The 24980-nt window shown below is 38.2% G+C and overlaps 1 protein-coding gene across 3 annotated transcripts in view; it reads left to right on the top strand.

The window, feature by feature from the left end:
* Positions 1 to 24980, top strand: part of LOC124160627 (protein piccolo-like) — a 310967-nt gene that overhangs the window by 93688 nt on the left and 192299 nt on the right. Inside the window, exon 1 of one of the 3 annotated variants that reach the window (XM_046536531.1) lies at positions 3466 to 5621. The exons of the other annotated variants lie outside the window; for them this stretch is intronic. Coding sequence (XP_046392487.1) covers positions 5581 to 5621 — 41 coding nt within the window. The 5' untranslated portion in view covers positions 3466 to 5580. Of the gene's footprint in view, positions 1 to 3465; positions 5622 to 24980 lie in introns of those variants that run through there. 3 annotated transcript variants of the gene reach the window in all.

Below are 24980 nucleotides of genomic sequence, written 5' to 3'. Positions count from 1 at the left end.
TAGTGTTTATTCCATGAAGGATTCATGTTACCTTCCTCCTTTTTCATTTTGTTTTCCTAATCCATGTTCTCCGGTTATTCTTTCGTCTTGATCTTCTCCGAAGGCGGCGTTCCAATCTCCTGAAATAAGAAAATTCGTTTTCACTCTCTCCACTGCCTCCTTCACCCTAACACTCCTCGTGCATCTATATCTCCGCTCCATAGTGGGAAGTAAATACTGTTATGGTCCCGCGCAGCCCTTTCATAGAAATCAGCCCTTTTATAGAAAACTTTTGTTTCAGAGGCATCGTTTCTAATATGCTGAACGAAATTAAAAAGTAATAAAGATTCTGGAAGACAAATGTTTTTCATTTCACATCGAAGAACTGTAAAATGGAAAAATACTTGGCTATTCCATTAATTTAAGTAATATCTGATGTGTTACTGTTTTTATGTTCCTCATATTTTATGTCCCATTTTTATGCCATAAGTGTATTTATAATTATTACGAAGAGGGGTGAAAATTTTAGTGGAAGGTAAGACCGTTGAATCATAATCTCGCTCAAATTAAGGCAATGTATTAATATAATTTCATTTTAATGGAGCTTTATCAAGGGTGAGATCTACCTTCAGCTATCCAAATAAATCCAATGCAACTCTGAAAATTACGCCTGTTGAGAAATGGTGAATAAATTAGCTGGAACGGATATAAACCGCCCGGAAAGGAAAAAAAAGGCAAAGAAATGGATAGAAATGAGTAGAAATGATTGGAAATGGAATAAAAATGAATTGAAATAACAGATGTGGATGGTAATGACTAAATTGGATAGGAATAGATGGAAGTGGAATTGCTGTGCGCACTTGTTTTTTTTCCAAATTTTTGAGTGAATCCTTGTTGAAACAATATTAATATTCATCGCCTGTATCCATTTTGACACGAGAAATTACCAGTATCATACGCTGATATATTTCGACGCGCAGATATACGTTGCTAAACCTAGGAGTTACGTGTTGTGACCTCTTGTATTTGGGAGCTGATGACCTTCACTCTGATTTCCTCCCCCCTTGCGTCGCTGGCATTGTTAGCGCGTTCCCTAGGGCCCCTCCTCTGTCATCACTCTCCCCAATGGCATTCCTGAGCCTCCGTTAACCCTGCTAACCTTCACCACCGCCCCACCACCCTTATCCTCTTCGCTCCTTCAGTGATCACGACCTCTGTCACTGGCCACTGATCTCTCCTGTCACGTGACTCCATTTCACTCTATCCTCTTCCTCCCTCACCCTTACACCACTTCATGCATCTATGGCTCTGCTCCATAATGAGGAGAAAACAATGTTATGACCCCTCGTAGCCCTTTCGATCGAATCCTCCTATAGATGACGTTTGTTTCAGGGGCGTATTTTTCCGTGGTACCATGCGAATTTAAAACAAAGTTAAGAGAATAGGAGAGAATTTGTTTCATTTTGTATTAAAGCACGATAAAATGGAAAGATACATGGCTACACCATTGATTTAATTAAATTTTCAAGTGGTGCAGTTTTTTATGTTCCTAATAGTAGCATTTTATATTGTCGAAAACATAAGAGGGATATATTTTGACAATGAATTCATTTTTTTAAGAATCGGTGTTTAGATTATTTTTTAATATTGTTTTAAAAATTTTCAAGTTTCAAATGAATGGCGGTATATATTAACTAATAATTATGAAACCACTGCATTCCAAAATTAATTGCCATTTATTAATAGAAAAATACCATATGACGTTAAAAATGATGGCTTTTACAGCATTTCAAGTAATGTGCAAGTTGATGTTTTGATAATTTTCTCATCGTATCATTTTGTTAGAACGTAGGTTTCCGCGGCGATGGTTTGATCTCTGCATTTCATCAGGGTTTTCTTCCGCGTCACTTTGTTTGTGGACAACAGTTTTGCTGGTCGAAGGCGCCTTCGACCTGAAGACGCTGGCAGGATAGCCAGCAAAACTGTTGTCCACAAACAAGCTGACGCGGAAGAAAACCCTGAATAAATGCAGAGATCATCGCATCATTTATATTTTGTCGAGTACTTGCAAAAGAATCACACTGGCAAGTGTTATGTGTAAATGGCTTTCTGAGGTTTAATATTTATTATTTCTCATATATTTTCAAATTATTTAGGGTTCAAATAAATTTTAAGATGTTTTCCAAATCAATTTTAATTTTATATGGTTGAAATATTCCATTTACCATGCCTTCAGAGCATGAATTTTTTTAAATAGCAATTTTTTCTGCATTCAGGCTTCAATCACAAATTTTATGCGACGAACTTCTTTACTAATGAAGTGCTGGAAATAAAAATTTTTCACGTTCGTCCCATGGAGGTGTTGTTTCTCGCTCTAACTAGTGGCAGTTGCTTACCTTTAGCAAGCTCTCATTGCAATTAGTTTTATCTGTGAGTGACTAAAGGCTTTCCCCGTTTTTGCATTAGGACCCCTTAGATTGGTATACCAATGTTTCCGCTGTATTGGCAATTCACCCTATTGAATTTTTACTCTGAAAATTCAACTCATCATTGACACATAAATTTAATTTTATTACTAACAAGCTAAGAATATTTATACGATATTAATTGTATGTATCGTAAGGTCAGTTCAGTTTGAATGTCAACGTAGATTCATCTTGAAGTATAGGTCTTGAAGAATTTTAAATGCAAATATTTGCCAACATTTCGATATATTTACACACCTTTTCCGGGGCTATGAATGAATATGAGAACGTAACATTGATACGTAAAAGACTTAAAAGTTTATAACATTTTTTTACGATAGTAAAATAAATAGGTAAAGAATTCTGATGTCAAGTTTCTTTTTCTCCTTTTACATTTCAAATTAAAATTTGCATTTAAAATTCTTTGAGACGTATACACCAAGGCACTGAATCAGCATTAAACGTAGAGGTTAAGAGAAAGACAAAAGACTCAATTTGTGAGAATGTCATTAATTCAAAAGTGGTGTGATAATCATTTCAAGTATTAGGAAGGAATAAATTGTTGTTTGGATGTACGTTTTTGATGGACTCGAAATGTATGATTCCTTCTTCACCCAAACGTACCAGAACGTTACCTGCTCCATACCACCCTAAAATTCGCATTACCTATTGGTCCAATCTTTCCCACCCCTACCCCATGCTTTGAGCACCCGCGTACTTCCTTAACTCTTCTGCTGTCCCTCCCAATCTCCGCAAAACCCTTTGAACCCCGGTTTAAAAACAGGGAAAAAAAAAGATGTGTTACCTTCCCCCCTATTTCATTCCCCTGCCCCAATCTCTTTTCCCCACCTACCCCCGACCCCTCCTCCTCCTACCGTTGGTCTCGTCTCTTCCTAACCCTCCTCCCTCCCCTCTCCTTTCCCCTGGTCCCCTACGGTTTTTCCCCCACTCTCTCCCCCCTCCACCCTTCCCATTCCAGAAACCCCTCGCCCGCAACACCTCGAGGAACACAAACGGGAGATCTCAAGTTCTCCCAAGGATCTCTACTCCTCCTCCGTCTCCCCAACTCATACGAGACTTTCAGTCCTCTGCAAGACTCTCCTGCGAAAAGTTCTCTCACACTTTCTCAAATAGTACGCGCTTTGCCGGCGATTCAGTGGACCTTTTGGAAAAAAAAATCGCGCGCCGAGGATTTCGCCCGGACTCACGGCGGCTGGTGGGTCCGCTCCCCGCGGGGGCACCTCGGTGACTTAGTTCCTGGGATTTTGACTCGCGCATGTCTCTTTGGAGTTGTTCTCCACGGAATTGCTTCCGGTGTGATTACCTCCCTGGAGATGTGCTCTTCCTTGTATCAGTGCTTATGACGGAGGCGAAAACTGAAGGGGATCGGGAGGCGGCTGCCTCAGATGGGTTTTTGAAGAGGAATCATTGTTTCTTCCCCGACCAGACGGACATCACTGAACTGGAACTGGTGACACGGACCTGGAGGAAGATTGAGCTGCGAAGAATTTTGTGTGCGACCTGGACTTCGTAGTAAAGGCTTAGTTTTAACGAAAGGGAAATACGAAATATTTTTATAGGGTGGAGGAAAATATCTTACCCCTTTTTAGCCGTTGACCTCTGCGAACTCTCAGGGTGGACACCACGTCGAAGATTACCTCGTTATAAGTCGCAATGTTAATTGTTGAACCTTGACCGTTTTGAATTTTACCTTTGCTTGGGAAGTGGGATTTTTAACGTAATATTTATTTTAACTCCCAGGAAATCAGTGCCGGAGAAGCGTATCCTTACTGATTCTTCACCACGGGCGGTATTTGTAAAGACTTATCACGTGTGGTCACTTTTTTCGTGATAAAAAATCTGCTTAGTGGAGAGTTAAGTATTATAACATAGATCAATGTGTTAGGCGGTGGAGGCTATGACTTTTCTCGTGGGCTGAGTCGGCGGGAGCACGTTGAAGATGATTTTTTTGCGTTGAGGAAGGGACTGACCGTCACGGAACTCGGAAATCTTCAATCAGCCGGAAAAGGTATTCAAATCGGCCGTCGCGGCGGCAATTTTCCCGGCGGAGATGCGGCCATCGCCGCGCGGGATACGACCTCCCACAGCCACGCGCTCATCGAAGCCTAGGGCCGAAGAGCCGCGTTCGGGGCCGGCCGGGATCCGGAAGAAAGCCTGAGGGGTAAGGAGAGGACCGTGCAGAGTTTACCGGACAGGGAGGAGTGCGAAGGGGGGGTTAGCGAGGTGTGTATGATATTTCGTCGGTGCACGCCTGGAAGAGTTCCAGGCACTGTGTGACTCCGTAAGCTATTATTAAAAGATCTCACTAGGGAGATCGCTCGAGAAAAGAACTGCCTTATTTTTTTCCTCTTCGGGAAGGAGTGCTATTAGCTTATTTTCGTTTTTCGAATGTTTTCACTTGGATGAAGACTACCTGTTTGTGAAAAGAAGGTGGAGCAAGGAACGGGGATTTTTAAAATTTTTAGTCCAAACTACAATCGTGTTTCACATCTTTTCGAAAAATACTGTTCACTTGTTTCCATGATTTACGCGGTGCGCAGTGATGAGAATAGTGTATGAGAATTCCGATGAGTGCGTCTGAAGTACTCTACTTTTCATTTGTTTTCTTTCAAGCTTTGTTTTAAGCTAATGTGATTGAAATTTCGCAGGATAGGGCTGAGGAGAGAACTATTAGGACGTGGGAAATAGGGAGAGTGATAGAGAATAGGAGAAAATAGTGTGGCGAGGGATCTGATTTTTTCCCTAAAGTCGCTCGTTCGATCAAGGTGGTGGTGCCGTGTGGAAAGAAGGAAGTTTAACTCCTCTCTTCACCGCTGGAGGCGCTGCTCGCGAGTCGAGCGAGTCCCAACGGAGGGAAAAGTCACGTTTTCCCCGTCGCCAGTTTCCGAAATTCGTGAAAAGACAAAAGGGACGCAGTTGGACGTTTTCTGGACGTAAAGACAAGACTGGCGAATTCCGCAACATCGAACTCTTGAAGACGGAATATAAAAAGAGACGAGAAGAGTTGTCGGTGTCCGAACGATACATTTTCTGAGACGAAGAAACTTTTTAACTACGAAAAATCCCTCAACCCTATACGAAAGCACCCAACGAACCTCATTGAGCCCCTTGAACAATGGCCACTGAGGATATGAGTGACGATGCTGCTCCTTGGAGGTAAGATTTCTTCTTCAGAAAGGGAAGGAGTTGTGTGTGCACGAGTGATTTCTGTGCTAACGTGAGTGCCATGCTTGGAGTTGGGTTCCTTCGCCTTATAAGCTGTGCTTTGCGAACTCGGTCAGCTGCTGGTGCAAACTGCTTTGCTTAAATTTCATTTTTTAAAGTTAAACAACCATATTAGAGTGATGTGTGGAAACTGCTTCGCAAAACGCGCCGTATTAATGTATCCCTAACTCGTGGAATATTCTAAAAATATTTACAAGGCCGGATGAAAATACTCAAATGCCTGGGTCTAGTCCACAGCCCGGAGAGTGCGCACCGCTGGATTGAGAAGAATCCAGTGGCAACAGTCGACGCTCTGTGGATCTGAAATATCGATCGAAGTACTCGTATTTACTCGCATAATTTATTTCTCAATCACCACTGTTAATTATACACCCGCTTATGCGCTGTGCATCATGCTTCAAAGTTAAAAATTAATGAGTTTTCAGCAAATTTGCGTAGGTACTTTTAACATCGTTTTCATCTTTTCGAGGGGTAAAAATCACTCACAGTATATTAACTCTCACATAAACAATAATGTTGGACACCGAGGTGTTTAAACCTATGTGCCATATATATCCTAGTGCTACCACGTGAAAGTTACCTATATTGTTTGTTTTGGTGGTATCATAAAAACTACTACGTGTTTATTTTCTTCAGAATATGTTCAACCCTTCTGAATTAATTAATCTGTTTATCAACACTGATGCTGTTTTTCCTATCCCACGTTGCTTTGTAAAAATGTTTAATGCAGTTTATATCGGTTAAGCGCGTGGCCTTTTACCGTAATCTCGGCATTAAGGTATTAAAAATACTCAAAATGTATTTGATGTATTGCAAACGTGGCATTATCATTAATTAGGTGAAGTAGTGAAGTAGACCTTTTAACTCTGTGTACATCTGTATCCAATATTCCACAGCGTGAAAGTTTTGTTGTTGGCTATAAAAGTACCTGGGCAAACTCCTTTATTGACATTTCAATCAATAAAAAGTTAATTTACTTTGCGTGACTTGTAATTCTATGAAAACGTAAGATTACGGAACGTTCCAGAATGGTTTGAAGTGTAAAATATAGGGGGAGGGGAGGTGATAAGCCAAAATTCGGTATTTCATAAGCCATTTTTGCTGTATAATAGTTATTTTAACGCTTTTTTTTTGACATTGCGTCATCGGAAATTTGTATTCATTAAGTTTTGTGCGATAGAAAATTGTTGACGCAGAGGAAAAGAGTTATTATCGCTAAGTGCCTACGGTTGAATCCATTTCTGAGATAAATAGTCATCATAATTCTACTACTACCTGTCGGTTTCTTGTGGATATTGTATTATATATGATAGCTGTAATGTCCTGCCAAGTCATTTTTACATTTCTCTCTTTTTAATTCCTCCCTTAAACATTTAGCTGATCAAATATTTACATACTATTCTTGAAATGGTGAAACTCATCATTACTTCTAATGATAATAATAATGATAGCAACTTTGTACCTTAGTTAATTTATCACGATTTCTTGGCTACCTATATCAAAGAAAACTTCCGTAGAATCAAGGTTATCTACCCTAAACAGTTGATGCCTGTAATCCCCCGTACCTATTTGAATTCGTGACTCAGCAAGCTTGCTAGTAATTGCGTAGTTGGTAATTCGCATTGCTTTATACGCATTTGTCAATGAGTCTAGTCGATTGTTGACTTTATAAATACTGTTGAAATTGCGCTCGTAAACATGTGTTTAGCTTCGTGGATTCTCACATTTATTTGTTTGGAATAGTTATGAAATTATATAATCATAAAATGCTCGTTTTAACTCTCAATAAATTCAATGCAATGTCCTAAACTTCTACATTTCGTAAAAAAAACAAGTGGGAATATTTTTGATTGAATTAATACCAATTTTTCTTATTATTTCGCAATAAGATATTTGAGGAATTAAAAATTGTTTGGCTCAAATTAGAATGGAATATTTCTCTAATTGAACCGACATTTTTTGTCTGTCACAATTTATTCCTTGTCCGTGTTTATCATATTTTATCTTTGCTTCATGGTAAGGTAAAGAACCTTCGAAATTAGGTTTTGAATTTTTAGCATTCTTATCCAATGTAATACCATAGCCACAGAATTTTATTATTGAGCAACTATTCGTGCTGCATGCCCCCTATCAACGTAAAGATAACCTTTTTTTTATTTTTTTTTTATTTCATGCACCATGTAGTTATAAAAATGATAAAAACATCCATCCATCTTCATTTTATCCGTAAGGTTCTTAATTAAATTTGTTCTTTTATTGATAACTAACTGAACTCATGACTTAGTAGAATGCAAAAATATTGCATTATTTTTGTAGTTGCTTTTATTCAATTTATTATACTATTAATTGGAGGATGTAGTAATTTTAAGCGCAGCTGGTTAATATTTACTTCATGCACTTACTTTAAGATTCAATGTGACAAATATCCTTGCATGATGTATCTCATTTAATGTGTTGATACTAACTTATATTTCAAGGATGTTGTTGCATGGGACCAAAAAGTACGGATTACAAGTATTAGATGGAACTCTTCATATCCATGAAGAATAGCAAAATTGTTGGTTCACTTGATATGCTGAATAATTTATGGATATTGCCATGGAAGCCTAGTCCTCCCGCACTCCCGCTCCCGCAGTTCCAATCGCTGCTCTCGATGTCAGCCAAATTTTAATTCCAATAAATCGGTTGTATGGTCCGGTGACTTTCATTTGGCTGTTAATGAACATACACCGTAATAAAGATGTTTGATGTAAGTGGGTTACATAGCTTCATATTAGCCATTTATTAGTCGTTTTGTCTGATTTTCTCTACCTAAATATTAAAAAAAAATAGTCGAACTTCTCGATGACCGCAAACTTATTAAAGATTTTTTAAATAAAATGGGCTGCTCATTAGAGGAAAGCGAACTATTAGGACAGTTAGGATATTATGAAAACTAAAAGGCTAGAAAATGTCTATTAGTATCCTTTCATCTCTTAGGTTTTTACTAATATTTATCGTGTGTCTCGGCGAAAATGCACGGGGCGTTTGCTATTAATTGAAGCGATGGTTCGATTCCATTCTGCTCCTGTTTTATTCAAAACAAGAACGATTAAGGAGAGGAGGGAACAAATTTAATTTCTTCGGCGAGAAGAGTGGACATTTACCGGTGTGATTGGAAAAGGTCCATCATCATCTCGTCTCTTCGTTGCTTGGCAACACGTCTCGGTGGAAACAAAGCCCGTCTTGCAATCAGATTCGCTTTTTGCGTAGAGAGCGTCTGCACGCTTTTCGCGTTTCTTTTGTTTTCTTCTCTTTCATGATGTGCTGCCGCCTCCATCCGATTCGACCACTGCCGCGAGACAGACGAAAGTCGCAAGGCACGCCCAATTTGATTCTTACCGCCGCGCCTAGGTTGATGCTGGCGATTTTTATTTTTCATTTGACGTTATTGTTGCTAGCTCCCATCTTTATCCATTCTTCCAAACTTTTCCTTAAGCTGGATTTTCGAAGCCAATTTCTTTATTCGTATTACTCTAATAAATATTTCGGAATAAATGATGTCGACGGAAAATATTTCGGAAGTTACTCCATATTTATTACTTATTGGTTACTCCTCATAAGCTAATGTTCTCCTCCACAATTACTCCTTGAAGATATCAATGAAATTTCCGCAATTTACGTCAGAAGTAGTATGGAGAAGGTGAATTGCGCTGATAAATTCCAGTCCAAATCGGACCAGATAAATGTTATTTCAAATTTCCATACTTAAACTCTGTATTTTGTCAGATGTAGTGGAGATACAGCCAATTGTTGACAAGGGGCATCTCGATGTATCCTAAATACCAGGTGTTTCAAAATGAATAGCTAGGTTTTGACGATTTATAATGTATTTATTGCGCTTAACTTACAGCTTATAAATGATGCATCAAATGAAAGAGAAACTCGAACAATTTTGATTTTTAGCAATAATGCGCCTGTGGACCCAATGATTCCGCCGCCATCCTTTAGAAAGCGTCAGTAGCAAAAATGTTGATTTGTGAATAGAAAGCAGTCTTTTATAGTTTTGCACGGACGGATTCTGTTGCTGCTTTGCACCGTGCGTTCCGTATAATGTTCATTTTTAATCCTCCAGATGATATCAACATCCATGCCTCCACTACCAGCTGACCTTTCAGAATTGAGTGGAGAAGTCAGAATTGATCAATGAGAATCAATGAGAATTGAGAAGCCAGGGGGTACAAGTGATATTTTTCTCAACATAGTTAGGTAAACTTAATTGTTAGAAGAAATACACGAAAAATTGGTTGCCAAAGGATACGAGTGAGTCTCTATTCTGTGGCTTTTGTTATTTTTTGGCTAATCTATATTAAAGAATTTCTTTAGGTGTTCGTACCATTGCAATCTCCTGATCCTTATTTTATTTGTGACTTTTCAGTATTTCCCTTTGGAAGAAATACTGATAAATAGGTGTAAAAATCATGATATTTTTGCAACTGAGCAATACCGTCCGCAATTCTTAGCATGTCTTTCTTTCTTCGTGAATCCTCATTTTTTCTGAACAGAATATTTTAAAGTAATTTTTTGTGTTTGAAGGTGCTTATCCTTGCTTTATAAAATAAATTTCCTTTAAATGAAAACCGGTGTTAATTTGGCGTGATTAATATCGCAGATTTCTCGTAAAGGGAATTAAATAACTGGCTACTATATCACTGTATTATAAAACAGTAAATACCATTACCTGATGGCATCAGCATCACATCGAAAGCCTTTGATTCCTGGCTTTTTCCCCTATTCGAAGTACAAATGAAACGGGGGCTCCCTCCTATCTTTCCGTTTTAATTTTAAATCAGCTGCCCATTCTGCGGAGTGACAGTTTAAAAAATTCTTTCCGGTTTCTTCAACTTTCCTTTCAGATTCGTTTATTGTCAAGTCCCTTTTCCTGTCAGTCTCCGCTTCGCCTTTCCTTCTACTCCTCGCCCTCTTCACGGATTACGGAAGTCTCTGGCAACTCTTTTTTTCTTGCAAATCGCCGAACCATTTATCTCCTTGTCTTACCCCTTCGAGATGAATCACCCTTAGGGGCCTTTCGGAGAATCTGCGTGAATCACCGCGAATTCTCATCAGGCTTTTTTTGAGATGCCCGCCCAGGCCTGTGTTATAACGAGGAAGGAATTGGGGCATTGTTCTCAAATTCTAAAAGATTGGTTTTTGTCTCTGAATAAATTATCCCTCTCTAAGAGGTCAAAGAATAAAACACTGTTTCCCTTTAGCGCCTGTGGAAAAATATTTTTCAATGTGATCGTTACATTGACATGCTTAAAGTTACATCCATAATCGCTCGCCGTTAATTTAAATCTTCCTTGTTTACCTATAAATGATCCTGATGTTGTATGAATTATCATTTATATGGCATTCCAAAATCCTCGTTTTATTTAACGATGCTTTCCAGTTCTGGCATTGGAACTAGTCAACAGTTATAAAAAAAATATTCTCTAAGATTCCCTGTTCGTCAGTATTTTTGGAATCAATGCGTTTTGTGCTCTCCTCCACCTATTTTGAACTTCCCTCTTAATTAACACTAGGGCCTAGTCCCCTATATTCTGTCCACGAACTCAGTTGCCTCCCTCACCATCCCCTTTCACCCTACACCCTTCACACAATATGGTTTTCAGCATCCCCTCCTCACTTGGCCCGTCCACACTTTCTGTCTCCAATCTTCATAATAGAATAATTTGGTATGATAAATGTGAGGTACTGCAGCTCCAAGAATTTCTAATGACATTATACCGTGATTTGAATGTATTTATTCAGTATTCAAACGATTTATGTAAAGTATTTTGATATGCTAGACTTATTCGCTGTCTTCATTAGTAAATACATCATTAAATTTTCCTCTAAATGTAAATTAACCCAGTGTAAATGACTCAAATGATACATTCACGTTTGATTAGATTGGATACACTTTTATCATGAGTTATTAGTGGGAATTATCTCGTTCGATTCGTTAAAATGTTCTGCTACTTGGTTGTCGAAAAAGTTAGCCAACAAAAGCTTTTATTGTTGTGAAATGGATTTTTAAAAATACACTCGTTCATGAACCTCATATTGCATTCGAAAACTGACAATGAGATCTCAGACTGTTGTAATTAAATTGATATTGCATTTGCATACGTCATAAACCTTCATAGATGTTTAAAGTACCTTGCGTAATTTATTTATGAGGTACTTTTATCGAAAGTCGGATGCAAATTTTATTTTTTCCTGGTGAAAAAAAATCTCAATGGAGAGTATTTGGAAATTCAAATCACGTCATTTGGAATCTTTCCAGATTAAATCTGTCATGCTTTGCATGAATTTGAATTATTGTAAAAATTTTAATCACGATTTCTTCTGCAATGTTGCTGAAGTGGACCTAAATTATTTTAAATTGAAACGAAGTTAAGTTTAAATATTTTATTTAAAAAAACCGACGCTGCATATCATGTAATGATTACCAGTTAAATTATTAATTTTAAAAGGATTTTCCAAAGAGAAAATTCGACATCTCTGACATTCGTCACTTATTGTAAGAATACAGTGTTGAAGTCATGAAATATATTAGTAGTTACGTACAAGCCACCCAGAAGTCACCTTCTTTTTACCTCTGACGTTTTTCTTTTGCTTCTACTTTGGTCTGGCGCAAATCAAGCAATGAGTGTAGTATAAATATGAAATAGGAATTGGTCAATAACAAAATTGATACCTGGAATGTTTTTTTAAGAACTGCAGTAAATAAGTTATCTCTCATAGCTCTTGATAAAAATTAAAAAAAACACCAAAGATTCAGCTACTTTTTACCTGTTTGGCGTTTTCATTTTACTGCTTCTTTGGTCCGGCGCCAACATAGTTATGAGTATCTAGAATATATTAATTTTAAAAGGGAATTGCCCAATAACAAAAATTGATATCTGAAATGTTTTTTAAATAACGTATTAAATAAAACGGAGCTCATTGTACTCTATCAAAATTCCAAAAAACACTTAGAATTCAGTTACTTTTTACCACTTTGGCAGTTTCTCAATGTATTTATGGGTCAGGACGTTTTCGTGGTTGACAGAAATCAGAGTTGATGGGTAAGCGGGGGAAGTCGCCAAGACTTATACCCGTGCAGGATAAATATTGGGGGAGATTTTTCGGGGGAACCCGGAAGTATTTTCGTCGTCCGCGGTGCCGATGGATGTGGATGATCTATTAACGTCGCCTCCGCGATATCCTTGTCCTCTTGCTTTCTCCCCGTGGCTGCTTCGCAAACATTCCCCACCCTCCCTTTTTTCGCCCGTTACCAACCCCGCTTCTTATCCCCAGACTCCCTATCCCTTTCCCCTCCTCTTGGCCCGACCGACGAACGACCCTTGTCCACGTGTCTGGTCAATCACTCACGTTAAAATTAGTCCACGTGGCCTCCATTTTTCTTCCTGTTACCCCATTTCACCCTTCCCTACCCTCAATGTTTCTTCTCCAGCATTTTTACCTCTCCCCCATTTACCCATACCGAGCTTGACTATATCTGTCTTACCTTATTTTTCCGATTCAACCAATTTTTTCGTTACCTTCCATTTCCAACACCGAACTCAAATTTTCCAATGGAGATATAGGGGAGAGTGTTGTACCAAGGAACACTATTTCAATTTTTTTAACTAAAGTAAAATATATTTACTTAAGATTCAGTCTAATAGTAACAATTTAATCCATCAGGATTACTCAACATAAGTTTTAGACTTGTACCTTTACTTTTAATGGATCTCATTTAAACTTCTAAAATTATTTATGATTTTTCCTAGGCACATCATGTTCACGTACCTAAGAACACTACCTTTTGTACCAAGGAACACAAGTTGGATTGGTGGGAACAGGAATTAAAAACGTGAAAAATGGGAATCAATCTGTAGTTTTTTATTAAAATTTGAAAGTACATTAAAGTTTTACATAAATAAAATAAATGTAGCACAGGTAAAAACTAAATTTTAAAACATAACTCCTTTCAAGTAAAAATAAGCTTAGGTTAAACTCTCCAAAATTAATATCATTCTCTAAAGTCCAATTATGTAATGAATGTAACACAAAAAAGTAAATTTTAGAATATTAGACCATAAATTACGGCTGACTTCAAAAATCAAAAACATAGGAACACGTTCTTATGTACATCACGGGCTTGTGTTCCTAGGTACAACAGGTAGCAATTTTAATGTCGACTGATTTCTCTGGTTAATATTACGCCTAAAATACCAAGTAAGTAGAAAAAAAAGACATGCTAAGAATTGCGGACGGTAATGCTGTGTTTGCAGAAAAGGTAAAAGACCTAAAAATAATGATAGGGAAGACGGATGAGATAATGGGAAGGAAAAAAACATGAAAATGAATGCCACTAAAACGAAAGATAATCATAGGTGATATGGAGGGGTAAGCAATGGCGCAGATAATGGGCGATAATCAGGGTATGATAAATTTATTCCTTAGTGAGCTTAGGAAGTAAAATAATGAGGGATGAACGAAGTAAGAAAGAGGCAAAGAGCAGAATTAAGTCAGCTAAAAATGCTTTCAATAAAACATCAATCAATTCATCTCCCAATGGAACAGCTTACAAATAAGAAAGAAGCTCCTGAAAACATACTTATGGAGTGTAATTCTCTAAGGGTTGAAGAAAGGGACTCCAGGCGTGGATGAGCAAAAATATTCAACTCATTTGAACTCTAGTGCTACAGGCGGATGCTAAGGATCGGATGGGCTGACAAGATGGCAAATGAAGAGATTCTGCAAAGTGTAAACGAAAAACGTAGCCTGGAGAAAGCCATAGTCATAGTGAGACAAATTGAGCATATGGGACATCTACTGAGACATAACGGTGTCCATAAGCTAATAATTAAGGGACATGTCAAAGGATTGAGAAATAGAGGAAGGCCACATCTGCAGTCTGTGGAACCGATAATGAAGGAAGTCGGATGCAAGACTTGCGCCGAAATGACGAGGAAGGCAAATGACGTGAGAAAGGGCGAGTTGCTGCAGACCAACTGGCACGGTAAAAACTTAAGAATTATAAAGTACACCCGTGTCCACCTTCATCTGTATCCTATGTATTGAAAATTTTCATTTGAAAAATGCTGAGGTAAAATTAAAAGCTTTGTTAGCTGAATTTCGAAAACTTCTCTTATGAAGTTTTTGCGCAAAATATCAATGCTTATTGATAGTACAATTAATGTGATAAAGTCTTAAGAAATAATTCTCGCTGACGGTGAGGTTAAGATGGAAATAAATTTTGACAAAGATGCACTGTATGCAACCTTATAATTTGAATATAATAGGTTAAGTCTTGAAGAAGAAATAAGTGAAGAAGTAGACTGTTCGAGTGGCAGTGATGTCTTCTCTGCAAGGCTTTTTATGTATAATCATGAGTTCATTTTAATGCACCCATTACTTTCGTTTTAGTAGGCGATGGTAGTCTATCGAGTACCTCACCAACTTAAGGGAGTCAGACTTGTTGGAAGGGTCGAGAATGAACCCATTAAATAGTTGAGAAATTTTTATGAAAGTGTAATTTTCTTCTATAAATAGATGCAACACATCAGAGGGCGGAAGGGGTTGGAGAAAAAGCTGCCATAACAAGGGAGACAGGAGAGGGGTTAAAAAAAAACAACCGAATCAATCACGGATTTAATATACGATCGTTAAGAGAACGCATGACTGCAACACCAACGGCATTTTTTGACCTAATTCTTCTATTAAATGTTACTTTTTTTCTTAAAACATTTGGTGAGTGCAAAATTTTACCCTTGTCGGCATTTGCCTATGTGTCAGTTTTCTAAACTTTCCTCTCTATGTTTTCGCGGATAAACAAACTTTCATTTATTTTGTACAGGCAAATGTTGACAATGGCCCGCATAGATTCCCTGAAAATACCAAATATGATAACTTAAATTTAACACGAGGACTTCTCCACGAAGAAAAAATAAAATACGCCCCGTCGAGATGGAATGACGCGTCCTTTTAAGGTTCCTATCCTCTCCCAGATATCACCGTCATTCTGGATATATTAGCGCTGTTAAAGGAAAAGAAAAGAATATTACACAAGTACGTATCTCTGGCTTCCTCGTAGTGAAGACAACTGACCCGACCGGCCCGCCTGCTCGTCTGCACTTCATTGATACGCGGTCGTTTTTCATTCGCCAGCAGCCGTAACGGCGCTCGGATGACGTCAACGGCGTGTTGGTTCCACCATCAGTCGTCCGACTCGAGCGCCAAATTAAATGGCACCCGTCAAGAAGCTTTTACGACTTAAGTTCTTGAAGCGCTCTAGGGATTGATTGTAACGATCCAGTTACGCGTGTGCTTGTTTTCTTATCGCACCTCGTTTCATTAAGGCCTTTGAAACAAGCCTCGCCGGCGGTTCTTCTATGTGGATGGAATGTGCATGGCGAAGAGCATGCACATCCGCAAACCAGCTCGGCGAGAAATCATAAATCATGATATAGTAATGATATCGCTGAGCTGACCACTCCGTTCAAGGTTCGCGACTCATCAAAAGTTAATGATTCAATCCTCCCTGAATATTAAAATTGTAAAACGCATCCCTGACATAGTATTTGAGGGAAGTATGTTAAGTAAGTGAGTAAGGACTTGGGAGCGAATAGGGTGAGTCGATATAATGGAAGGGAATAGGCGTAATAGTGAATTAAAGAGGGAATGCTATCTTGGGAAGGAGTCCGGATGGAGTGATTAGAAAAATGAAACGTAAAACATGTAAATCTGCCTCAACAGGTAGAATAGTTGAATTGATTAACATGTAAATCTGCCTCAACCGGTAGAATAATGCAATTGATTAATTTTAATGACTAATAATTGAAAGGAATATATATTCTCTTTTCTTCTTTATTATTGCTTGTGTGGGACTAATAAGTGAGCTAGTTTCTATGGTATTTTGATTCATTGCATTCATTTTTTTCTATACATCATTAGAATGTACCTCTCTTAATTTTTTCTTACTGATGTTTATATTACAATGCTCATAACATTAGTTCCTCGCCATAGGTATAATTTTAGAAGCTCCCCAAAATATTTTTTCTACTGCGCATTCGGTACTGTTGGAACCCTCCTCGGACAGCCTACAGTGATCTACTTACTTCTAGCATGGAATGAAAATGTAACATCCATTTCTCAGGCTGAGTTGATTTTTAAAGGATATTTGTGTCTACTTTTATTCATTTTTTAAACTCTAGCCATCTTAAATACGAGTTAATTTTGTGATCGTTGGTCTTTGACGTGCCTGTCATCATAAATCTAAGGTAATTTTTGTTCAAGGGTCATTGTTCCGTTCAAAAAGATGATTTAGCACTGCACGATTTCTATAGCCCTATAAAATAGTAGTCACAATCTATTGTTAGGTACCTATTCTTATCCATTTCTGCTTTTAAGACTTAGCTTGCCGGCTGTGGAGAGGTGTTTAAAGTTAAAATTAGATATTTTCTTTATGCGTTTGATCTCGTGGGGCAATTATTTCACATTATTTTTGATGTAGCTAATGACTGAGGTTCACATCGAGTTAATGCGATCCTTTGGACTTGATGATCTTTGGAATAACTCAACCCTCTGCTCTGAAGTTACGTAAATATAGCTCCATTTTAAAGAAGACGATCAATTTTTCCATGACAGCGGTGCAGAGTTAATGTTGGCTGGAATTTCGAGGACGTCTATTCATATATATGTATATAGACAATAAGTACAAGTAGACAATAGATAATAAGTACAATTTCGTAAAGTAATCGATCTTAAGAAATAATTTTCTCTTACAGTGAAGACTGTGTACATAATTTGGTTTCGATATATAGATCTCCATGTAAAAGCATTGAGTATATAGCCTACATTTGTTAATCCTTCGATATGACCTTTATAAGGCCAGCAGGACTTGAACTCCTTGGACCCCTCGTTATCATTTCAGCACTAAGAATATCTTTGTATGAAACCTGTTGTCACTGACTTCTTGTCAGAATCCCAGATGTTAGACCTGATATTTTATTATTATTATTTTGCTACGAGATTTGTGAAGGAATAATGGCGAGGTAAATGCTAAGTCAATCCAGGTTAAACACAATGTAACGAAGTTACCGTCTGCGTTACTTGTCGCTTCTTTACTTTATGACATGACCTACAGTAGCGATTTCTAATTACTTTCCGTCGTGGGTACTCGAAGATCATGGTTTTTACCAATGTCCAATATTTTCACCGTAGCAAACGTTTTGGCAGACAGGAATGCATAAATTTTTTGAACATGCTATCTAAAATTATAAATCATAGAGGATATTAAATAACGTCTTACGCACTTTCGCTACGATCGCTTATTATCCGCTAATGGCTAATTAATGTAGTTAAGATTATCTGTTACTAGCCCTTAGCAATGAAAGATCCGAAATGAATTTTTCTCTTCCTCCATAGGTGGTTTCGGAAACGGTATATCTTTCACCTCACCAAAATTGATGCACTCAGTCTAGTTTTTTTTCACTATGCTCTCTCTCATAATCAGGTGACTGTCGACTCTCTCTCTTACTGAAGAATTGAGATATTCAACAGCTATTGATTTGACGGGCTGCGAGTTCCTGTTAGTACCCCAAATGGTTGCCCAAATACTTTTCTTTCCGGAGTACTGTTCAGGAAATCGTCTCGTGTTGGTGTACATTCCATTCGTTTATTTGTTTGACTCTCACGCGATCGTTTACAAGTTCAGAACTTAAATCGTAGTGATTTGCGATTTTTAGGGACGCCTCTATGATGCTGGTAATGGACGCCTTCATCGTCGGACAATTTGCGTTGGATGGAACTCCAGCAGTTCAATTTATCCGCTGACGAGTTCATCGACCTTCCTCCTTCACATAAAGCTCTCTCTCGCTCCGTCCCCGGAACTTATACCGTCTTCTTTTTTTTCCTTCCTCTCTTTTTCCGGTGGTGTCTCACCCTAAAGACCATGGGTTCTATTTCCTGCTTCCACCTTCACCTTCCCCCTTTCACGGTTGTATGCCTTCTGAACGATGCCCCTTCAACATTGGACCTCTTCCCGTGTCTCCACTTTTTCCCCACCTTATTCAGCCACACCCTTCGTCTCTCTACCTCAGAACTTTCTAGACGATCTATTTCACGATCACAAGACGGATGTCGTTAGATTTAGTTGGTTAGTTTTAGAAAATGATCTAATTCTTAGTGTGAATCAGATTTAAAATACTACGAGGGAACAAATTTTTATATTGAATACTACCATTTATGTACCGCATGGAAATACAGACTACCAATAGCAAATGAAATATCTTTACCCCAATTCAGCTTAAAAATACAATGTTTACAGCCTTAAATTTCGTCTACTACGAGTCCAGCACACTACCTGGGTCCAATCAAATCAGAGATCTGCCTCTCTCTCTCTCTTCCCCGAACTTCTTAATTTTATCACCTACCGTTCGTCTTTGCTATCCGTCCTTGGTCCACACTCTTTTGCCTGTTTGCATTGTTATTTTTTGCTGTCTCTGAATCTGCCCTTGTTGTTGATTGTATTATCTGATCCTCCAATCGTTTATGCGTCCCTTTTTGTCTTTTCTAGTAACACTGTTATATATTTTAACTTTTTAACTATAAGCTGAATTATTCTTTGGCTAATCTATTTTAACGAATTTCTTTATGTGTTCGAACCATTGCAATTTCCTGATCTTTATTTTATTTGTGACTTTTCAGTAGTTCCCCTATACTGATATATAGGTTTAGAAAATCCTGATATTTTTTATTGTGTGCTGAAATCTTAACGTGAGTAAAATATTCAATCGAAATAAACAACTATCATCGTAGGAGGCCAATCAGATCCAACAAACCCATCACGTGATATTGGACTTTTACCATTTCAATTGACGAGGTGAGAAGGCAAGGAGTACAAGCGGTTATTTGATAGAGTTAGGTACAGAATCGGATGGAAGAAATACGTATCAAAACTTGGTGGCCTAGTGGATATTAGTGAGTCTCTGGTCTGTGTTGAAATCGAGTGGAAAATCTAATGCACTTCTATATATCTAGCTTATCTTGTTCGTTTCCTTCACTAATTTCTGTACTTAACTGTGTTTAGAAAAAAATCACTTTTACCCCTCGGCTTCTAACACCCTCAATGTCGGTCGCATGTGCTGAAGGCAGTATAGCCGCGCCGGAGGCGGGTGGCAATTATTCGTACCGGTCAGTCAAACTCACCCCAACCACACAATTCACATAAAGAAATTTTAAAAATTGCGTATGTGTACTGTTAACATGGTTAATTATTCTGACAAATATTTCTCGGGTTTGCATCCAGGTTAAAGCTTTTATATAAGCCGACGTTTCGGAAGACGACTTGTCTTCCATCCTCAAGGCTGTGTTACTTGAATGAACTCCGCGTAGTTAAGGAAGCAATAGAGATCCGCCTCAATCCCAAAAATTTCAATCGGGACACCGGCTTTCATCTAAGCACTACATGGAGACCTGTAATCAGCTGTATGAAAAACATAAGGGTTAAACGTGAAGAATTTCAAAAGACCTACAGCCAATCGGACGACACCTGAGCCGTATTGTTGTCTCCGTAAACGGTCGATCCTGTTCAGTGTGAAATTGAACTTCATTCAAGTAACACAGCCTTGAGGACGGAAGACAAGTCGTCTTCCGAAACGTCGGCTTACATAAAAGCTTTAACCTGGATGCAAACCCGAGAAATATTTGTCAGAAGTATTCACCAGGAAAAACTTAAATCGTTTATGGTTAATTATTGTTTGTGTGAAATAGGAAACTTAAAACTATTGATTTTAAAAGATTTACATATTTTCATCAAACAGTAATAATGATTGTGTTCCTTTTTTCCATTTGTTATTTTATATTTTTTTTTAGTATTTTCAATAGATTTTGCTATTTCGAAATTCGTAATATTGTTTTTCTTATTCTGAAGCTTAGTTTCTCTCTTATTTACATTTACTCTTTTTTTCTAAACTCCATTTCCAAGTTCGTTGCACCAAACCAGTGCTGAAGGGTAAGGAGTTTCATTTTCTATTTTTTTTTTGCACCAAAGGGACACGAGTTTTACACGAATTTTCATGGATACCTCCGTCGCGAATAGCAGCGCGACCACAAAGGGAGCGGCTATGCATTGGGCACCGCTAATTTACGACCGGTGGAGAGGATGAGCGGGAGACATGCTTGTGGGACCATTTAACGCGGAGCATTCTCCCCGAGACCATTTTGTCCTCGGAAATTTATGCCCCGACAGTCCTATTTTCGTCAAGCCCTCAAAAAAAAGAACCCTTGTGGTCCAGCGATAGCGATTGAGGCACGTGGACGAGGGCGAATTTTCCGAATGGCCGATGCCTTTCGAAAACAATTCGGCCAGAGGTGGATGACCCGAAAGAATATTTCCTCACCGCACCCCAGCTTCAGGCAATTTTTCTCGCTGAATTTCCATGCGGTGGCATTGGCAAGAATTTTGCTGATCAGCGACCTCATTAGTTAGCCGGTGTTCTTCCCGTCACTCATAAGATCATCGTAACCATGGTAATTAGCCGGCCTCGGTGGGGGCGGGGTGAAGTCCTCGCCTGCCAAATTGGAGGTCGCGGGTTCCAGCCCCGCCTGGGTATATCTCCCCTATTCAGGACATGATAGATCGTGTGTGATCAATTTTTAATGGTGAATACGTCTTATAGATAAAATGGCTAATGTGAGCTGTATTCGGTGGTGCCTAAATTTGCCTAATGCCTAAAATGCCTAAATTTCGCTCGCGACTGGTTAAAATACATTATCTCCATATATCTTATAGAATAAATAGATTCAAATTGCATTGAAGCCGGTCGTTAGGTGAAATTATAGTATTTTTTGAAAATTTTCAGTTGCTTTAAACTTACTACTAAGACTTTATGTGATATAAAAATCCCAAACCAATTTTGGGATCAAATTCATGTATACTTAGAGGGTAAAAGACGTAATTTTTCGTCAAAAGGTTTTTTTATTACACTAACTGCAGTTAAAATGCATATGGGCTATCTAACGGTGGGAGACATAACATCACGTCCTTCACCGTTTAAAATTTCATTTATTTCAAGCCACAGGCAAGCAGTTACTAAATTTTTTTATCACTTCTAAGAAGGAACTTTGAAATTTAGGTAAAATTATAGCATAAGAAGAATATTTTTGACATATTTTCGAAATTGTTGAAAAATCATCCCCCCCAGGAGCGAAGGCACCGCTTTAAAACAGGCCACTCACAAAGTGTAAAGCAGTCTATCTTTCACGATTGTATAACATATTCTCATGCTTCTTTTTATGGAACCACATTGCTGTGTTTGGAGATAACTTCATCGTTATGTATTCCACAATTTTTTTTAGTATCCTTGGTTTCAACTCTTCAAATAGTTTAATGATGACTGGGTAATGACTTGTAATAAGTTGAATATTTGGGAGATAGATAAGAAAAATTCTGCGCAATTTCAGGAAGGGAAGTTATTTCCAAAAATATTTCTTCTTTTTGCACTTAGGTAAATTTTGTCAGCGGCACCTAATGCTTTTTTCAAAAGGAAAATAACTGCAGTGCATAAAATGTTGCCTAATTTTTCCCCATTCTATCTGATTAAGCGATTTGTAATATGCAGCAAGAGTTGCCATCCAGCGTTGAAACCACGTGTATTTTATTCTACAAAATGAATCAATATATTCCCTCTGTATACTTATTTGAGACGGTGTTAGTTCCTTTATTATTAATGGAAATTTGAGTCCATTTATTTGAGGAATTATAGCAAATATTTTCCACATTTGATTCAATCGATAGCAACTTTTCCACTTCTCTGTCGAAACGCGAATTTTCTCTTTAGCATGTGGGTATCAGAATGATATCCACGAGTATTTTGAAGCTAATAGTAGATTTATAATAGGTAAGTAGATGTAATAGTAGGCCTGTATCGATCCGTTAAATTTAAATCACTATTGAACCTTTTACATTACATAGGCGGATGTTTATCTTACTTTGGACAGTTGTACTTACTCTTACCAAGTTTTTAAATGCACTTTTCCGTTGGTTTGGACCATGTGCAGTGAACTATTCTATGAAGGAAAGACAGAAATTTAATCCATTGATTCTGAAGTCGAAACTTAAATTCCAAGTGGGGCTGCTGGCTGAATGTGACTGCTTGATCCATCATTGGTAATTTTAAGCTCCCCGCATGTGTTTTAAAATTGAACAATTCTTCTTCTTTTGCTTTATATTTCAGCAGTGATAAATGTAGTATCTTTCGTTATATTTTAACACCTTCTGTGAATGAAAACTTGCACAATTTTCTCGAAATTTTGATAAATTTAATGCTCTTTAGTTTTCTTCTTCTAATCAATACTTTTAACTCAAATTAGCCTATATTTGGAAGTGTGCTTAGATATTCATAATCCAAGATGCGGTCAATTCGTCAAAAAAGAAGTGTTCGTCAAAAACTGCTACGGGCGTTCTGACAGTGTTACGCAGATGTTAAGCGAATCAGGCTGGGAGCCGCTGGAGACTCGGAGGCTGGTCGCTAGGCTTAGATTGTTTGAACAATTGAGAATGGATATCTTTAAGAGCGACACCGAGAACATAATATTAGCGCCAGAATATATTTCAATGTCCGACAGAAGCGATAAATTAAGAGATATATTTTGCCCAACGGGTAGACGTGGGAATTCCTTTTTCCCCCGAACCATAAAGGACTTTAATAAATGCTAATTTTAATTTCGTTAGAACATTTCCTTTTAATTCGTAAACGGCTGGTATCCTAACACCCCCTACCACACGCCTTTTATGCGGCTTTCGGCGTATTAGTATCATTTTGAAAAAAAATCAGTATTTAAGAAGGAGTCACTCAATAAGCATGTGTGCAAACACGAATTTTGCTTCCTAAAATATCCCAATGAAGGCGCTTAGCTTTCCGTTTCTCAAAGACTCCGCTAAGATATTTGTGATCGAAGATAAAACTAAGTTTTTCGATTACTACTGTTATTTTGAGAAAAAATGGATGTTATTAATGAGACGTTCTATAAGAATTCATGTGTGGAAAAAAGAATTGCGTTTCCTTAAAAACGCCATGTAGGAGATTTGCTTTCCGTTACTCGTTAAACTCTCTCGTTACTGATCTACCCGAAGCTTGACCTTGCTCTCACTTCTCACCGACTTGCATGTACACAGCTTCATTTCTTGAAAGCAAAGCACTACTCCGTCGCCAGATGTCATCCACCATTGCCGTCATTTGCTTGCGACCCCCGGCTTCAAAACATCTCTTTTTTCTCACTTTTACGCCTCCGTGAATGAATCCCTTCAAGACCCTGCTTATCCGCTCCCACCGCAAGTGTCGCAATGGAGAGTCAAAAGAAGGGCTCTCTTGCATTGTTGGTCACCCGCCATTGTTTACCGTTGTCTGGTGACGGTCTTACTCATCGCTTCTTTATTCTCCCGCGTAATTTCTCCTCTCGTGCACTGGGGCGCCATCTTTGCCTCCGGCCAAGTTGACGCTGATCCCATTTCACTCCTCGTCTCGAATCTCATTAGAATCCGTGTGCGAGTGCTTGCTTTGATTGTTTGTAATTGCAAGCCTTGCTGTACTCCTTGTCTCTTTACCTGCCAGCTGTGCTGTGGCAACTAGAATAATTTGGGCGTAGCGAATACTATTTTTAAGTGCATGACCCCTTCCAATGCGTGGCTGAATTCTTTTCCCTTCTCTCCAACAAAGAGTTTTTTCTTCAAGAGAGAGTGGCGCATTCTTTTGTCTGACTTGGAGTCATTCCTCAAATAAAACGAACTTTTTTTTACCTACTTTCATTATCTTTACCGAAGTGCATTAGGCTGGATAAGGTGAAATTCTTTTCATATATAGGGGAGGGTGGAGTGCCTAGGACATATTCTACCTAGGAACATTTTAAACTACCGGCAAGTTCTGCGACCTAGCGGCTTTAAAGTAAGTTATTATGTGAAAGATGCGCTAGAGTGTGGCATGTGAGAATTTGAGTGCAGTCGAGTTATGCTTACAAAGAAGAAGCTAGTTTGAAGTTTTTGCCGCGGAAAAGTAAATATTTTTAGTTGCATATCCAAGCCTTTTACCGAAAATCGATCACATCAACAGTGGTTATCGTAGCACACGTGAAATTCACATACAATTTTGAGTGGTATTAGTTACTTTTTTGGTATTTTAGACGCAATATTAACCAGAAAAATCAGCCGAAATTAAAAATGGCTACCTGTTGTACCAAGGAACACAAGCCCATGATGTACCTATGAACATGTTC

The sequence above is a fragment of the Ischnura elegans genome, chromosome 6 (genome assembly GCF_921293095.1).
Source record: "Ischnura elegans chromosome 6, ioIscEleg1.1, whole genome shotgun sequence".
Lineage (NCBI taxonomy): Eukaryota > Metazoa > Arthropoda > Insecta > Odonata > Coenagrionidae > Ischnura > Ischnura elegans.
Note: the sequence above shows the minus strand (reverse complement) of the source record. Positions and strands in the feature narration are given on the sequence as shown.